This window comes from Rhineura floridana, chromosome 3 (genome assembly GCF_030035675.1).
Source record: "Rhineura floridana isolate rRhiFlo1 chromosome 3, rRhiFlo1.hap2, whole genome shotgun sequence".
Taxonomy (NCBI): domain Eukaryota; kingdom Metazoa; phylum Chordata; class Lepidosauria; order Squamata; family Rhineuridae; genus Rhineura; species Rhineura floridana.
The window spans coordinates 217,103,014-217,119,032 of NC_084482.1; the positions used below are offsets into that span (position 1 = coordinate 217,103,014).

General features: G+C 45.9%; 1 protein-coding gene across 1 annotated transcript in view; it reads right to left on the reverse strand.

Annotated features, from left to right (window-relative positions):
• LOC133381635 (oocyte zinc finger protein XlCOF6-like) overlaps positions 1-13,054 on the reverse strand; it is a 32,869-nt gene extending 19,815 nt beyond the window's left edge. The window contains exons 1-3 of the mRNA XM_061620984.1: positions 12,736-13,054; positions 2,108-2,292; positions 788-914 (exon numbers count right to left, since the gene is read on the reverse strand). Coding sequence (XP_061476968.1) covers positions 788-914; positions 2,108-2,122 — 142 coding nt within the window. The 5' untranslated portion in view covers positions 2,123-2,292; positions 12,736-13,054. The remainder of the gene's footprint in view (positions 1-787; positions 915-2,107; positions 2,293-12,735) is intronic.
• Positions 13,055-16,019: the final 2,965 nt, after the last annotated feature.

Here is a 16,019-nt window from a genome sequence, read left to right on the forward strand (position 1 = left end):
GTACCAGCATCGCTCAGCTTCTGCAAATGAAGCCCCTCTGAGCGTTCCATCCTCAAAGCTCTATAACTGCCACCTTGATAACAGCATTTGTATGTTAGCAGCTGATGAAGGCGGAAGCTGAAACATTTTGTTAATATAATAAAAACCTGTTTGGTTAATCACAATTACGTTTATATATATATGTCAGACTATTGGTTGATTGAGCTCTGAACTGTCTACACTGGCTGGCAGCAGCTTTGCAGGGGATCAGTCTTTTGGCCATAGGGCATTGGAAGGTGGTTGGGAGGGGCACTCTTCCAAGAGTTTGCAGTGAATTCTTGAAAAACATTCCAGACTGCAGGAAGTGACAGCAGGCCAGACTCTTTGTTCAGCCAACCTAGCACTGCCTACTCCAACTAGCAGTGGATCTCAGGCATGGGAAAGGCTTTCGCATCAGCTGGTACACGATCCATCCCCCACATACACCTGGAGATGCCAGAGATTTTTTTAAAATTGCAATTTCATTTAAATAAAAAGAAAAAACCCTTGTGTCAGCACACATTAACAGTACCGTTAAACATCCATACACCCATTTAGTTTACACACATAGAACAATTATCTGCCATACAAATGTTCAAATTTGGATCCAGACAAAGTTAGTATTTAGAGAAGGTACACTCAAATGCAGCACATGGCCCAGACACCCACTTCCATAAGGGCATCCCTACAGTAGAGGAGTAAATGGCACAAAGAGCAAATTCACACCTTCAGGATCAATCTATCAAGGGGGAAAAAGGTGTTTCCTTACTTAGAGAGGCCACCGCCTTGTAATTCTCCTCCATAACTTCCTTGTGCAGAGCTCTTTGGCCAGGATTCAGCAGAGCCCATTCCTCCTCCGTGAAATAAACGGCCACCTCCTGAAAAGTCACCAGACACTGGAAAAAGAACAGGAAGAAGACAGAATTTCTGAAACATGTGGCATTCTCCTAATTCAAAAAGGGAACTGATAACAGAGTAGTTAAAAGACGGTGTGGTGTAATGCTTGGACTATGGGCTGGGAGACCAGGATTCAAAGCCCCACTCGGCCATGAAACTCACTGAGTGACAGAGGGCAATCACTGTTTCTCAGCCTAAACTACCTCACAGGGTTGTCACAGGATAAAATGCAACGGGGAGAATGATGTGCACTGTGAGGCGTCCTTCCCTGGCTCTCCCTGTCAGGTTCCTACCTGCTCGTGGTTACTGCCTGTCTCTAGGCACCACCAGGGACTCCACCAGTCCGGACCGCACTCTCTTATGGTTTACCTATCCACTCTAGCACAGATCTCAACAGATCCCCCTGCTAGGCAACCACCAGTAACGTCCCAATACTAGTATTCCCAGAGACTCTGAATACTGGTATTGTTATTCTCTTCACCGCTGCCACCATTTGTTACAGTTCCCCTTCAGCCTTGGTCATTACCTTACCCTCCCTTCTGGTCTGTGAAACCCCAGCCAAGGATCAGGCCTTTGGTAAACCAAATTAAGTATTTATTACAGATAACAAAGCTAACAAGATTAACAAGATTTCTTCTTAAGGCACATAAGCATATGGTTTTACTCAATACTAATCCGAACTCCACCTCCCTCCTGGTAAACAACTCTCTAAACCCCACCAAGGAATCCACTCTTTCTCTTCTCCCCCCAGATTCCACAATTCACCACCTCACATTCACCCAGATTTACCTGTCATCCTTTCATTTATACTGTCAGCCATTTTAAACATTCAGCCAATCATCAAGCATTCTATTGCCCATTCACTCCCCCTCCTCTTTCACTACTTACCATGTATACTCTAAACAACCAGCACTTACCATATATACACTAATATATAGGAACATCACATGCACCACCACAAACTCCTTAGAGGAAAGGTGGGATGTAAATGCAATATTGTTAATATCGTTATTGTTTAATAATAATGATGATGATAATATTTTCCATTTATATATCAGCCTCTATAATGTAATCACTCTACTTTTGGCACTGTAGGAAGTCAAAGAGAACCGGGCATCTTGGTTCAGACCCCTCTCCCCACTCAGTGGAGCGGGAGGCACCCAAGCTGCCCCGTCGCTCAATCAATATTTACCTGAGGGGGCTGCATGGCTAATCTTTCCACTCCAACCCAAGGAGAAGACAATCCAGACGGTGCCTGAGGCCACTGTGCTGCCTGAGGGGTTGGCCGAGACGGAAACTAGGCCACCTCCGGGACTCTCTCTTGCCGCGGTGCACTTTAAAGTGGGGAGTAGCTGTCAGGTGGAGTCATTCCAGCGCCTGCAGGGGAGAGACAGGTGAAGCTTTGGCAGAGCGGTAAATGCTCTAAAGAAATAAACGGCAGGCCACTTTCCTCTGTTGTTCTCCATTGTGCTCCGTTTGCTTGAGGGTGCCTGAGCTGCAAAGGGCCCTCCATCTCTTTCAGACCCCTCCCCAGTTTCTTCCAGGCTATTCTCCATGCTCTGTGTGTGTATGTTGGGGGAGGGGTTCTTTTGACACCCCCAGTCAATCCAGCCACCTCGGTCCCCATCTTACCTCTACTGCTGGTTCTACAAAGTCATTTATTTGGTTCAAGTTGATGAGGCTCACAGCCTTATTTATTTCCTTTAATATGATACTATCTCTCATTTAAATCTGCACCGAGGTTGGCTGTAGAAACCCTGTCCAAGTGCCTGGAGTCGGTGAGTGGCTGGATGGGAAGGAATAAGCTGAAGCTGAACCCTGACAAAACCCAGGTACTGTTTGTGGGAGACAAGGGAAGGCTGGGGGATGTGGACCTGGTGCTCAATGGGGTACGATTGCCCCTGAAAGACCAGGTCCGCAGCCTGGGGGTCATTCTTGACTCCCAGCTGACCATGGAAGCTCAAGTCTCGGCTGTGAGCCAGGCGGCGCTGTATCAACTCCATCTGATACGGAGGCTGCGCCCCTACCTTCCCAACCATCTGCTCCCATCGGTGGTACATGCCCTGGTCACCTCTCGCCTAGATTACTGTAATGTGCTGTACGTGGGGTTACCCTTGAAAACGGTCCAGAAGCTGCAACTGGTACAGAATGTGGCGGCTCGTCTGATTAAAAGCAGCCGCTGGCAAGATCACATCACTCCAGTGCTGAAGGAGTTGCACTGGCTACCGGTTGTTTACCGGGCCCAATTCAAGGTGTTGGTTTTGACCTTTAAAACCCTATACGGTTTTAGCCCAGTCTATCTGAAGGAGCGCCTCCAGCATTGTCAGGGATGCCGCTCAACAAGATCAGCCTCAGAAGACCTTCTCTCAATCCCACCGGTTAAAACAGCTAGACTGGTGAGGACTAGAGAGAGGGCTTTTTCAATAGTGGCCCCCACCCTGTGGAACTCTCTCCCAAATGATCTCCGCCATGCCCCTTCTATGATGAGCTTCCGCCGGGCCTTGAAGACCTGGCTCTTCAGGCATGCTTTTGGGGTGGGTTAGGTTTTTATTGTTATGGTTTTAAATGTTAACGTTTTAATGTATTGTTTTTATCTTGTACGTTGCCCAGAGTGGCTGGACATCCAACCAGATGGGCGACTAATAAATTTATTATTATTATTATTATTATTATTATTATTATTACTGTATCATTAAACAAGACAACACACTGAAAACCTGTTACTGACACTTTAAATACCAACATATTCGGCTAATAATGTTGAACCACGATAGCATTAAGGAAACAGAACCTTTTGGTCAGATTGCCCTTGAATTCGCTGTGCCCCAGTTAAATCCTGCGGGAACCCTCCCCTATCATCCCTTTACAGATCTACTAAAACTGGTTTCGTTTGCAGCACAGCCCTAGACGTCCTTCCCTCAGCACCACAGACAGGTTCCCCCTTTTCCCTTCAGAGTGAGCCAAGTGATTGTTATCTTCAGCACATCTTTGGCTACCAGCCACGCCACCTCTTCCTTCTTCTCTTCCTGCCCGCTTCTTCTCCTTGCTGATTTCTTCCCTGATCACCGACAACAACTATCTGCAACCGAACTCCGCTGCTGGCCACCAAAGGCCATATATACACTTCTTCTGACCTCACTAGTTTAGCCCCACCAATCACACCGTCCAATGGGAAATTCTATGCCTACCTCCACCAATCAAAATTTGCATACCTTCTGTCCTCTTTTTACATACCGTGAATTCCACTACTCTAGCTGTTGGAAAAAACAACCTTGGCCTGCCCAAGATGCATGTTTTGAGCCTGCTATGTTTAAACTATTCCACTTAAGGAAAGGTGGGCATGGTCAATTAAAAACATAGAGCACACCTAAAATTTTGCTAGAATATATTTCACCTCCCACTGTTTTATCTTTTGCAGACTAAGAACACTCCTCATGTCCATTGGAAACTATTCTGCAGAACAGTCAGTGCCATTATTCCACAATTGTTTTGGAGTTTTTAGTGTTTCAAAGTGTTGCTGTATTTCACATATTCACAGAAATAGAAGCAAAAGAAAATAATTTACTATAGAAAACTTCACTAAAATTGCAAAGTAAATTAAACATATTTACAGTGACAATATGAACTCTATCAACTGTTTTAGTATTGTTGCTTCCTCCCTGCTAAATCAAGATCAACACAGCACATGTCTTGTTTCTGTTATTTGGGCTGATTGCATGTATTGCCACCACTCACCATATGCTCAGAGGCACGTTACCAAATTCTTCCCAGCTACACAGGAAGTGGATTGGACTGTGAAAGACCAACCCAAACTGTGTTTGCATGTTGACAGATTTGTAGGGCAGTACAATATCTCAGAGAAAAAGTCTGGTCAGGTTAAACCAGTTTTTTGCTTACTAGTGAATTTCTCTGCTATTTAATCCGGGATGTAAGAAATGGGATCCTGTGCAGGTTTGCTGATAATGGATTGATCATTTGCAAGCATGCAAACTGAGTTCAGTGGGATTTACTCCCCTGCAATCATGCTTAGGATAGGTAAAACTGAACTTGGGGAGGGAGGCCTGGAGTGGGCAGGGGAGGAAAAAGGAAGAGGGGAGGAAGAAGGGAGAAGGGAGAGGAGAGGGGTAGGAGGGGAAAGGCAGGTCTGATCATTTGCATCCTTACTGAGTTCAGTGGGATTTAGTGCCATGCAATTATGGCTAGGATAGGTAGAACTGACCATGTGGGAGGAGGAGGGGGAGGGGAGAGTAGAACAAAAGAGAAAGGGGAGAGGGGAGTAGAAGGGGGGAGGGGAAGGAGGCAATTGGAAGGGGAGGGGGAGGGGTGTGGGAAGGGGGAGGGAAGGGGCAAAAGGAAGGAGGAGGGGAAGGTAGGTTTGATCATTTGCATGCTTTTTGAGTTCAGTGAGATTTATTACTGTGCACTCATGCTTAGGATATTTGAAAGTGACCTGGGAGAGGGGCAGGGTGGGGAGGAGGGGGAGGGGAGGAGATTGGGTGGGTGGGCACTGGGCAGAGGGGAAGCCCCTTTCCTTTCCAAAAGGAAAACATTGTGAACAGTATCATTGCTTTTCAGGGTTTCCCCCACCTTTTTATTCTACAGCAGGCACGTGTAGCCTCCCACCCAAATTTAAACCAAAGCTGTTCCTGGCCACATCCACACCAGGCCTTTATTTCACTTTGGACAGTCATGGCTTCTCTCAAAGAATCCTGGGAAGTGTACTTAGTGAAGGGTGCTGAGAGTTGCTAGGAGACGCCCTGTTCCCCTCACAGACCTTCAATCAGAGTGGCTGACTGTTAAACCATTCTCTCAGGGGAATAGGAGTCTCTTAGCACCCTTCACAAACTACACTTCCCAGCATTCTTTGAGGGAAGCCATGACTGTCTCACATGAAATCAGTCTGGTGTGGGTGTGGCCCCCTGATTAACCAAACCCAGCAGCTGTGAGGCTTTTAGAACTCTGACAGTTGGTTCTTACTGAGCATGCTCTGTGCTATCATTGGGTCCCAGCCAAAATTTCTTAAATTAATTAAAAATCAGCCAGGCATTTTTTAAACTTTTAAACTGCAGAAGATGAAGGTCAGAGTATGGGGCAAGGTCAGTATTAGGATTACAGGTACCGGTACTCTGTGAACATGGCTGATTTTTAATGAATTTCAACAGATTATGAGAACTCTGAGAGAAAAAAGTCCAAAAGGGTCTGGTTCCCCCCCCCCTTATTACACTTTGAACACTCGATTCTCTCTGACTGTTTTGTGTATCACCATGAAAATTTAGAGGGTTGTTTGGCAAGCATTTCTGAGTTCAGGACTATAAGTTTTGTAAGGTTTTGTTTTGAAATGAGCTCATGGGAAGCATCAGAAAGGCACGGGGGTATTTTCAGTTTAACACTGTGGAATATGAAAAACACATGCTGACGATAGTATACAGCCATTCTCGTGGCTGTATAATAGACAGCATTTCTTCACACCGCCCACCACAGAGTTTCTCCTTCCAACTAGTGAGATTTCACGCTTTGTTATTGGGCCCTTGTGGCCCTCAGGTCTTATGCATATAAATAAAAACTTAAATCTGCATGCATACCAGTTGGATGTCATATTGTAAATAAACAATGGGAGTGGATGAGGTCAAGTAACTCCATCTCAGAGCTCCCTAGGGATGAGAAAATCCTCCAGTGGAAATACAGGAAGAGGAACACTGAGCTGAATTCAGTCTCGTTTGGCTCGCTGAGGACAATGAAAAGAGTTGCAACTGCTTACAACACAACCACTTTAAAAACAACAGGACACTTTATAGGTTTCCTGATCTGAATTAAAATGGAAATGGCCTGCCTTCAAGTCGATCCCGACTTATGGCTACCCTATGAACAGGGTTTTCATGGTAAGCGGTATTCAGAGGGGGTTTCCCATTGCCTCTCTTTATGGAATCAATCCATCTCTTGTTTGGTCTTCCTCTTTTTTATTTTTATTTTGTTTCATGTTTTGTCTTCTTGAAAATGGAAATGGCCTGCCTTCAAGTCGATCCCGACTCATGGAGACCCTATGAGTAGGGATTTCATGGTAAGCGGTATTCAGAGGGGGTTTACCATTGCCTCCCTCTGAGGCTAGTCCTCCCCAGCTGGCTAGGGCCTGCTCAGCTTGCCACAGCTGCACAAGCCAGCCCCTTCCTTGTCCGCAACTGCCAGCTGGGGGGCAACTGGGCTCCTTGGGACTATGCAGCTTGCCCACGGCTGCACAGGGGACAGGGCATGTAACCCCTGAGCCACTCCCTGTGGGGGTGATCTTTAGCTGGCCCTTGACACCCACGAGACATGAGCGGGGATTTGAACTCACAGACTCTGGACTCCCAGCCAGGCTCTCCTCCCCACTGTGCAGTACCAGCTGTGATCTGAATTAACCTCCCTGAATATTGGGAACTCATAAGCAGGGCATTGCAATAAATAGCTGCAAACATCTCCAATTCCAGATCTAAGCTATGGACAGAGATAGGTTGCTATGCATACCTTCTTATACTGCGCTGGTAAAAATGGAGGGGGCTTGTTTTGAACCTGTAAGGGCAAAATGCCACTGCCAAAATGTCATATTCAGTTTGTCCAGTTCATCAAGTTAGTAAAATCTTAAGACTGAATGCAAAAACTCTTAAGGAAGCTTCCCACAAATGTAGCCTGTTATTGTTAAAATCTCTGCTGTCCACTCTTTTTAATTCCTCCAAACAGCGTTCAGGTAAAAAGTCTTCCTTCAGAAAATGGAAGTCTTGTCCGAATGAAGAAAATAAAAAAGAACACAAACTCTGGCAAAAGAAATGCAAGAAGACAATAAGGGATGCTAAAAAAGAATTTGAGGAGCACATTGCTAAGAACATAAAAACCAACAACAAAAAATTCTATAAATACATTCAAAGCAGGAGACCATCTAGGGAGGCGATTGGACCCTTGGATGATAAGGGAGTCAAAGGTGTACTAAAGAACGATAAGGAGATTGCAGAGAAGCTAAATGAATTCTTTGCATCTGTCTTCACAGTGGAAGATATAGGGCAGATCCCTGAACCTGAACTAACATTTGCAGGAAGGGATTCTGAGGAACTGAGACTAATAGTGGTAACGAGAGAGGAAGTTCTAGGCTTAATGGACAATATAAAAACTGACAAATCACCGGGCCCGGATGGCATCCACCCGAGAGTTCTCAAAGAACTGAAATGTGAAATTGCTGATCTGCTAACTAAAATATGTAACTTGTCCCTCGGGTCCTCCTCCGTGCCTGAGGACTGGAAAGTGGCCAATGTAACGCCAATCTTCAAAAAGGGATCCAGAGGGGATCCCGGAAATTACAGGCCAGTTAGCTTAACTTCTGTCCCTGGAAAACTGGTAGAAAGTATGATTAAAGCTAGATTAACTAAGCACATAGAAGAACAAGCCTTGCTGAAGCAGAGCCAGCATGGCTTCTGCAAGGGAAAGTCCTGTCTCAGTAACCTATTAGAATTCTTTGAGAGTGTCAACAAGCATATAGATAGAGGTGATCCAGTGGACATAGTGTACTTAGACTTTCAAAAAGCGTTTGACAAGGTACCTCACCAAAGGCTTCTGAGGAAGCTTAGCAGTCATGGAATAAGAGGAGAGGTCCTCTTGTGCATAAGGTATTGGTTAAGAAGCAGAAAGCAGAGAGTAGGAATAAACGGACAGTTCTCCCAATGGAGGGCTGTAGAAAGTGGAGTCCCTCAAGGATCGGTATTGGGACCTGTACTTTTCAACTTGTTCATTAATGACCTAGAATTAGGAGTGAGCAGTGAAGTGGCCAAGTTTGCTGACGACACTAAATTGTTCAGGGTTGTTAAAACAAAAAGGGATTGCGAAGAGCTCCAAAAAGATCTCTCCAAACTGAGTGAATGGGCCGAAAAATGGCAAATGCAATTCAATATAAACAAGTGTAAAATTATGCATATTGGAGCAAAAAAATCTGAATTTCACATATACGCTCATGGGGTCTGAACTGGCGGTGACCGACCAGGAGAGAGACCTCGGGGTTGTAGTGGACAGCATGATGAAAATGTCGACCCAGTGTGCAGCAGCTGTGAAAAAGGCAAATTCCATGCTAGCGATAATTAGGAAAGGTATTGAAAATAAAACAGCCGATATCATAATGCCGTTGTATAAATCTATAGTGCGGCCGCATTTGGAATACTGTGTACAGTTCTGGTCGCCTCATCTCCAAAAGGATATTATAGAGTTGGAAAAGGTTCAGAAGAGGGCAACCAGAATGATCAAGGGGGTGGAGCGACTCCCTTACGAGGAAAGGTTGCAGCATTTGGGGCTTTTTAGTTTAGAGAAAAAGCGGGTCAGAGGAGACATGATAGAAGTGTATAAAATTATGTATGGCATTGAGAAAGTGGATAGAGAAAAGTTCTTCTCCCTCTCTCATAATACTAGAACTCGTGGACATTCAAAGAAGCTGAATGTTGGAAGATTCAGGACAGACAAAAGGAAGTACTTCTTTACTCAGCGCATAGTTAAACTATGGAATTTGCTCCCACAAGATGCAGTAATGGCCACCAGCTTGGACGGCTTTAAAAGAAGATTAGACAAATTCATGGAGGACAGGGCTATCAATGGCTACTAGCCGTGATGGCTGTGCTGTGCCACCCTAGTCAGAGGCAGCATGCTTCTGAAAACCAGTTGCCGGAAGCCTCAGGAGGGGAGAGTGTTCTTGCACTTGGGTCCTGCTTGCGGGCTTCCCCCAGGCACCTGGTTGGCCACTGTGAGAACAGGATGCTGGACTAGATGGGCCACTGGCCTGATCCAGCAGGCTCTTCTTATGTTCTTATGTTATGTTCAGATATTTTCACATTTAATTTATAATAAAGGGGGGGGACCCCTAAAATATTGGCACAATCTCAACAATTACTCTGAGCCAAGCTTCTGCAAAATTGTGCCCTCCAGATGTTGCCGACTCTGGCTTGTATCATCTCTGACCATTGCCCATCCTGTCCAGAAGTGATGAGAAGATGCAGGCCAAAACATCTGTGTCTGTGTTGGAATTTCTTTTTCAGATTTTTTAAAGATGTTTTGTTTTGATATGTTTTAAAGTCTTTTCTTTTTAAGATGTTTTAGAGTGTTTTTACTGTTTTTGTTTGCTGCCCTGTGCTCCTTCAGGAGGAAGGGGGGGGATATAAATTAAATAAACAAACAAACAGCTGGATAATACCAGAAAGGAGAAGTCTGTTCCATAGGGGTGTCATTGGGTGACTGAGATGACACATGTTTTGACTTACTACATTTTTATCTACATACCGCTTGACCACTTCGATCTTCAGAACTGGCACTTTTACAAGTGCCACACACTGTCCATTCCACACTAATAAAGAGCTGATGTTTCACTGTGGAAGCAACACCTGCACACTGGAACTCCCTGCCCATTGACATCAGGCAGGCGACTTCACGGTACTGTTCTCAGGGCCTACTAAATGTGTTTTTGTCAAAGCAAAACAAATATATAAACTTTACCTGAATTTTAATATATTTCTATTCTTTAGAGCAGCCTTTCCCAACCAGTGTGCCTCCAGATGTTGTTGGACCACAATTCCCATCTTTCCTGACCATTGGCAATGCTTGCTGAGGCTGATGGGAGTTGTGGTCCAACAACATCTGGAGGCACACTGGTTGGGAAAGGCTGCTTTAGAGGGTATATTTTTAACCACTGATTTTATTAAACTTTGAAATTTTTAGTTCTGACTTTTAATTAATGTGCAATTTATATTGTATGTAAACCAGCTCAGGGTGGGAAATGTGCGTTGACACCCCTCCCATTTGTCTCCAACTCTGCGGGCACCAACTGACTCTCACTCTGGAGCAGGGATTTGAACCCAGGTCCCTTTGGACACACGCCATGAGGCTCTCCTGCTAAATGTGGATGCTCCAAGGCAGATGGCAAGGCCAGGCAAGAGCAGAGAAAGACCCTCAGCACCCCTCAGCTGGGCCAATCCTGCAAGAGAAGAGGGATCCATCCACCGGGTAGGGTGAGGGGTCTTGATCTTCCCTTCCAACAAACTCCGAAGGGGACATCTGGAGAACGGACCAGGAATTTCAGAAGGAAATCACCCTGTGCTTTGTAGACTACAGCAAAGCCTTTGACTGTGTAGATCATGAAAAACTATGGAATGCTTTAAAAGAAATGGGGGTGCCACAGCATCTGATTGTCCTGATGCACAACCTATACTCTGCACAAGAGGCTACTGGAAGGACAAAATATGGAGAAACTGATTGGTTCCCAATTGGAAAAGGTGTGAGACACATATCACCCTATTTGTTTAATCTATATGCAGAATATGTCATATGGAAAGCGGGACTGGACCAAGATGAAGGAGGTATGAAAATTGGACGGAGAAATATCAGTAATTTAAGATATGCAAACGATACCATACTACTAGCAGAAATCAGTAATGATTTGAAACGAACGCTGATAAAAGTTAGAGGAAAGCACAAAAGCAGGACTACAGCTGAACATCAAGAAGACTACAGTAATGACAACAGAAGATTTATGTAACCTTAAAGTTGACAACGAGGACAGTAAACTTGTCAAGGACTATCAATACCTCGGCACAGTCATTAATCAAAAGGGAGACAATAGTCAAGAAATCAGAAGGAGGCTTAGAACTGGGGAGGGCAGCTATGAGAGAACTAGAAAAGGTCCTTAAATGTCAAGATTTATCACTGAACACTAAAGTCAGGATCATTCAGACCATGATATCCCAATCTCTATGTATGGCTGTGACAGTTGGACAGTGAAAAAAGCGGATAAGAGAAAAATCAACTCATGCGAAATGTGGTGTTGGAGGAGAGTTTTGCACATACCATGGACTGTGAAAAAGACAAATAATTGGGTGTTAGAACAAATTAAACCAGAACTGTCACTAGAAACTAAAATGGTGAAACTAAGATTATCATACTTTGGACACATAATGAGAAGACATGATTCACTAGCAAAGAATAATGCTTGGGAAAAACAGAAGGGAGTATAAAAAGAGGAAGGCCCAACAAGAGATGGATTCCATAAAGGAAGCCACAGGCCTGAACTTACAAGATCTGAACAGGGTGGTTCATGACAGATGTTCTTGGAGGTCACTGATTCATAGGGTCGCCATAAGTCATGATCGACACATAACAACTGCCTGCAGACTTCTGAGAAGGCCATTAAGAAGAGTCTGTTCAGATTCAAATCCCCCCCACTCAATTTCCCTCGCCCAGAAGGAGGGAAACTGACCACGTCTCCCTCTTTCTCTCTTCCTCCAGCTCTGGGGCACAAAAGCTGCACTCGGCAATCCCTGATCTCCCCCCACCCACCCATCTAAAGGTGCACCCCTAGCAAGGCTGCTTCCCTCTTTGTGCCCACAAGGCAACTCCACCCGATCAGCCCCCTGGGCACGAATTATGAAAAGGCAGCTATGTATTAGGGGGGCTCCTCTCTCCCCCCCCACCGCCGCCCCAAAAGCAAACCCTTGCCAAGGGATCTCCCATAGCCCGGCTTTTCCCCCGGGGGCCCCGATCAGCCCCTTCGGCAGCCCTCCACCTGCGCCCCCCCTCGCCTCTCCAGCAAGGCCGTTTCATCCGCGCCAAGGCCCCCCTTCCCTCTTTCCCTGGGGGGGGGCAGAACCCAGCCTGGTCGGCGGGGAGGGCGCCTTCCAGGAGGGCGCAGCTGGCCGCGGAATCTGGCAAGGGCGGAGCCTGTGGCTTCCCGAGAGGGGTTGGGGAGGGGGCGCGTCCCTCTTTTCCCCTCGACGCCGCCCCCAGCAAATCCTTCTCTCCCCCCGCAATCATCTCCATGTTTCGCACCTCTTTGTCCTCTGCACGCTGTAGCTCCTCCTCTCAAAACTTTTCTCTCTCTGTCTCTCCAAGCAGCCGCCTCCCCTCTTGACGCTGTCTGGCCCCCCCTTTATTTTATCCTGCCTCTCTAGGAACCAGAGCTCGGTTCATTTCCCCATTGGAGGACTGAGGGCCAGAAGATGCCTTTCCCTCTCCCTCCCTGCAAGCTGAAGATTTCTCGCCCCCCCCACCTCCCGCGGGGGGGGATGGGGGCAGCCCCCTACGAGTTTTTTCTCCCCTGCCCCACTCTCTCTCTCCAGTGTTATGCTGGTCCCTGCTGTCGTTTGGGGAATCTGGGAGGTGGGGCATATTTGGCCAGGTGTCCCCACCCCCCATCACACGAGACAGCTGGGCGTTTCCAGCTCTGTTCTGGGGTCCTCTGCACAAACCCCTTTCCCTGGGAAATTAGGGGCTCTGGGAGGGGTTCAACAGGGCTGGTGTCAGCTGCAATGTGACCCCCGCCCCCTGCCTTGTGTCATTGCGTTCATGATCCTGAAGTTGGCTTCTTTAAAGATCAAAACTGTCCTAGAAGGATGGCGCTGTAGCTCCACACTTGTGTCAATTCTGCAATGAAAAGTGCCACCTGGGGGCTCTGAAGGCACATGGTCTGGCCAGTGCCTGGATGGGAGACCGCCTGGAAACCGTATGTAAGCCGCCTTGGGTTTCTGTGATGAAAAGAAAGGCGGGGTAGAAATGTAATAAAGAAAGAAATAATAAATACTTTTCTTTTTCAACAAGCCTTTTAATTTGAGACCTATCCCTGTCTGGGTCTGTGTCAGAATTGCTTAATATGTTTTTAATAATGTTTTTAACCCTTTTAAAAGAGTTTTTAAAATGTTTTTAACACTGTTTTGTCTTAATGTATTTTAAGATTTGTTTTTATGATGTTTTAAAGTGTTTTTAGTGCCTTGTTTGCCACCCTGGGCTCCTGCTGAGAGGAAGGGTGGGATACAAAGTAAGTAAATAAATAAATAATAATAATAATAAAACAAAAGTGACAAAGTGATGACGTTGTGTCAGTTGCTGCAGCAGTGCCCTGTTCTCACTGGAGTCTCTTTCCAAGCTGCCTGGCTCCCCCCCCCCCCCAGGAATCTTAGTCACAGACACACCATCTGTGTAAAGCACTCTTATACCGCTTGGAACACGTTGGGGAAGGGCCATAGGTCATCAGCAAAGCGTCTTCCTTGCATGCAGAAGATCCCACGTTCAATCCCCAATGGCATCTCTAGGAAGAGCAGAGAGAGACTCACGGAGAAACATGGAGGGTCCCATTTAGTCAGCCTAGGAAGAGCTTTGTAGCGGCTGGGTCATGCAGCAAGACAATCTTCTTGCTGCCAACAATCCTCCATCCGCCTCTAACCCTTGGAAGGCTGCGAGTCTTCACTTTTAGTTATGGGGACGAGGCAGCATCCAGGACAGCCCTCTCACACGCCGGAGGCACAAAGCTTCAAATCCCCCCAATGGTATGCCCCCATACAGCACAAAGCTAAATGATCTAGGCATATGAGGGGGGAAATCTTCCTTTTAAGTCTGGCGCAAACGCACACAAGGACCCCAACAACCAATTTTAACAGATTATTTTTAAAAGGTTTACATAAGAAGAGTCTGGCTGTTGCATCAGGCAACAGGCCCATCTAGTCCAACATCCTACTCTCACAGTGGACAACTAGATGTCACCCCACCCTTCCCAATCCCCAGCCACAGGCAGGACCTGACTGCAAATTCTGTGGGGTTCTCTGTAATGGGTCACTTAACTATTGGCCTTTGTTCTCCCAGTCTCCTACCGACATAAAAATCTTTGGGTTTCATCATTTTGGCTTCATGTAAAAGCGACTCTCCCTGTTTTTTCCACTCTCTTTGCAGTATGACCAACATCAACACAAATCTCAGCTGATGGTAAACCGAGCGGGATAATGGACTCATCCTGGTTCTAGATTCCATTTTGTCCTTTGGGGATTTCTTCAGCTTGGCTGGAACCAAGATATATTTCGGATTTTTTCGAACAGCAGAGGGCTTGCTTTCTGACAGAGCCAGAGACCTAAGGCATACTTATACCTTGGAGGAATAATTGTAAGACTTTCACCCAGAAAAAGTAATCAAAGTCGATCTGGTTATACAACCACTGTAATCAAAAGAAAGTAAGAAGTAGATGCTTATGGGAAGCCTGAGCGCAACAGCACTCTCCCCTTCTGTGATTTCCAGCAACTGGTATTCAAAAGTATGCTACCTCCAACAGTGGAGGTAGAACATAGCCATCCTGGCTAGTAGCCTTTTCCTCCATGAATTTGCCTAATCCTCTGTTAAAGCAATCCAAATTGGTGGCCGTCCAGACATCTTGTGTGAGCAAATTCCATAGTTTAAGCACTGTGTGAAGAAGCTCACTCTAAATGTGTTTCTGTCCTGGTCATCACAGTGCCTTCTTTGGGATGGTACCAAAGAGCACAGAGCCAGTTACTGCTCGGGACAACATATCTTATTGCAGGAATGTTGTGGCATCGATGTGCACGTCCCAAACTGGCATTTCCACTGATGCTCAATTAACATCGTTATTCTGGATAAATCCAAATGATGATAACCTGGAGGGCTTCTTTTCACAATCACTATCCTGTACAGCAGCCTTCCCCAACCAGGTGCCCTTTGGATTACAAGTCCCACTTAAAGCATATTTAAGATGGCTGTGCTCGTTGGGGCTGATGGGAGCTGCAGTTCAAAACATCTGGAGGGCATCAGATTAGAGAAGGCTGCCAAATTGTTCTGTTCCCTTTGTAATTGTTTTTACGTGTTTTAAAATTGTTTATTGTTTTTGCAAACTGCCTGAAGGGTGGATAAGAAATCAAACAAATAAATATGGGGTGCATATGCGGAAATACTTGTGTAGTGAACTGTGTTCTGGATTGCGTCAGGAAAGGGGAGGGGGAAATTGCTTAGAGATGGAATGTTAAGGTAAGACAGAGGGCGGGAGTCTGAAGAGTGGAACGTTGGGAAGGAGGGGCTGGGATTGGTCAGTCAAAGCAGTTAGTGCACCCTTGCATTTAAGCACTAGCCTAGTCGCCATAGGCAAGCAGAAATTCCATGCAGTTGAGTGAGCAGGTTGGTGTAAGAGGAATGTAATGTGAAGAATGAGTTTGTAATTAGTATATATATCTGATAGCAAAGTTAAGCAAAGCAGTTTGACTCATTACTCAGGCGTTTGCATCCTATGTGTAGATACAGAGGAGAGGGGCAAGTCTGCAGGGCTCTCCTATCAATTGCTT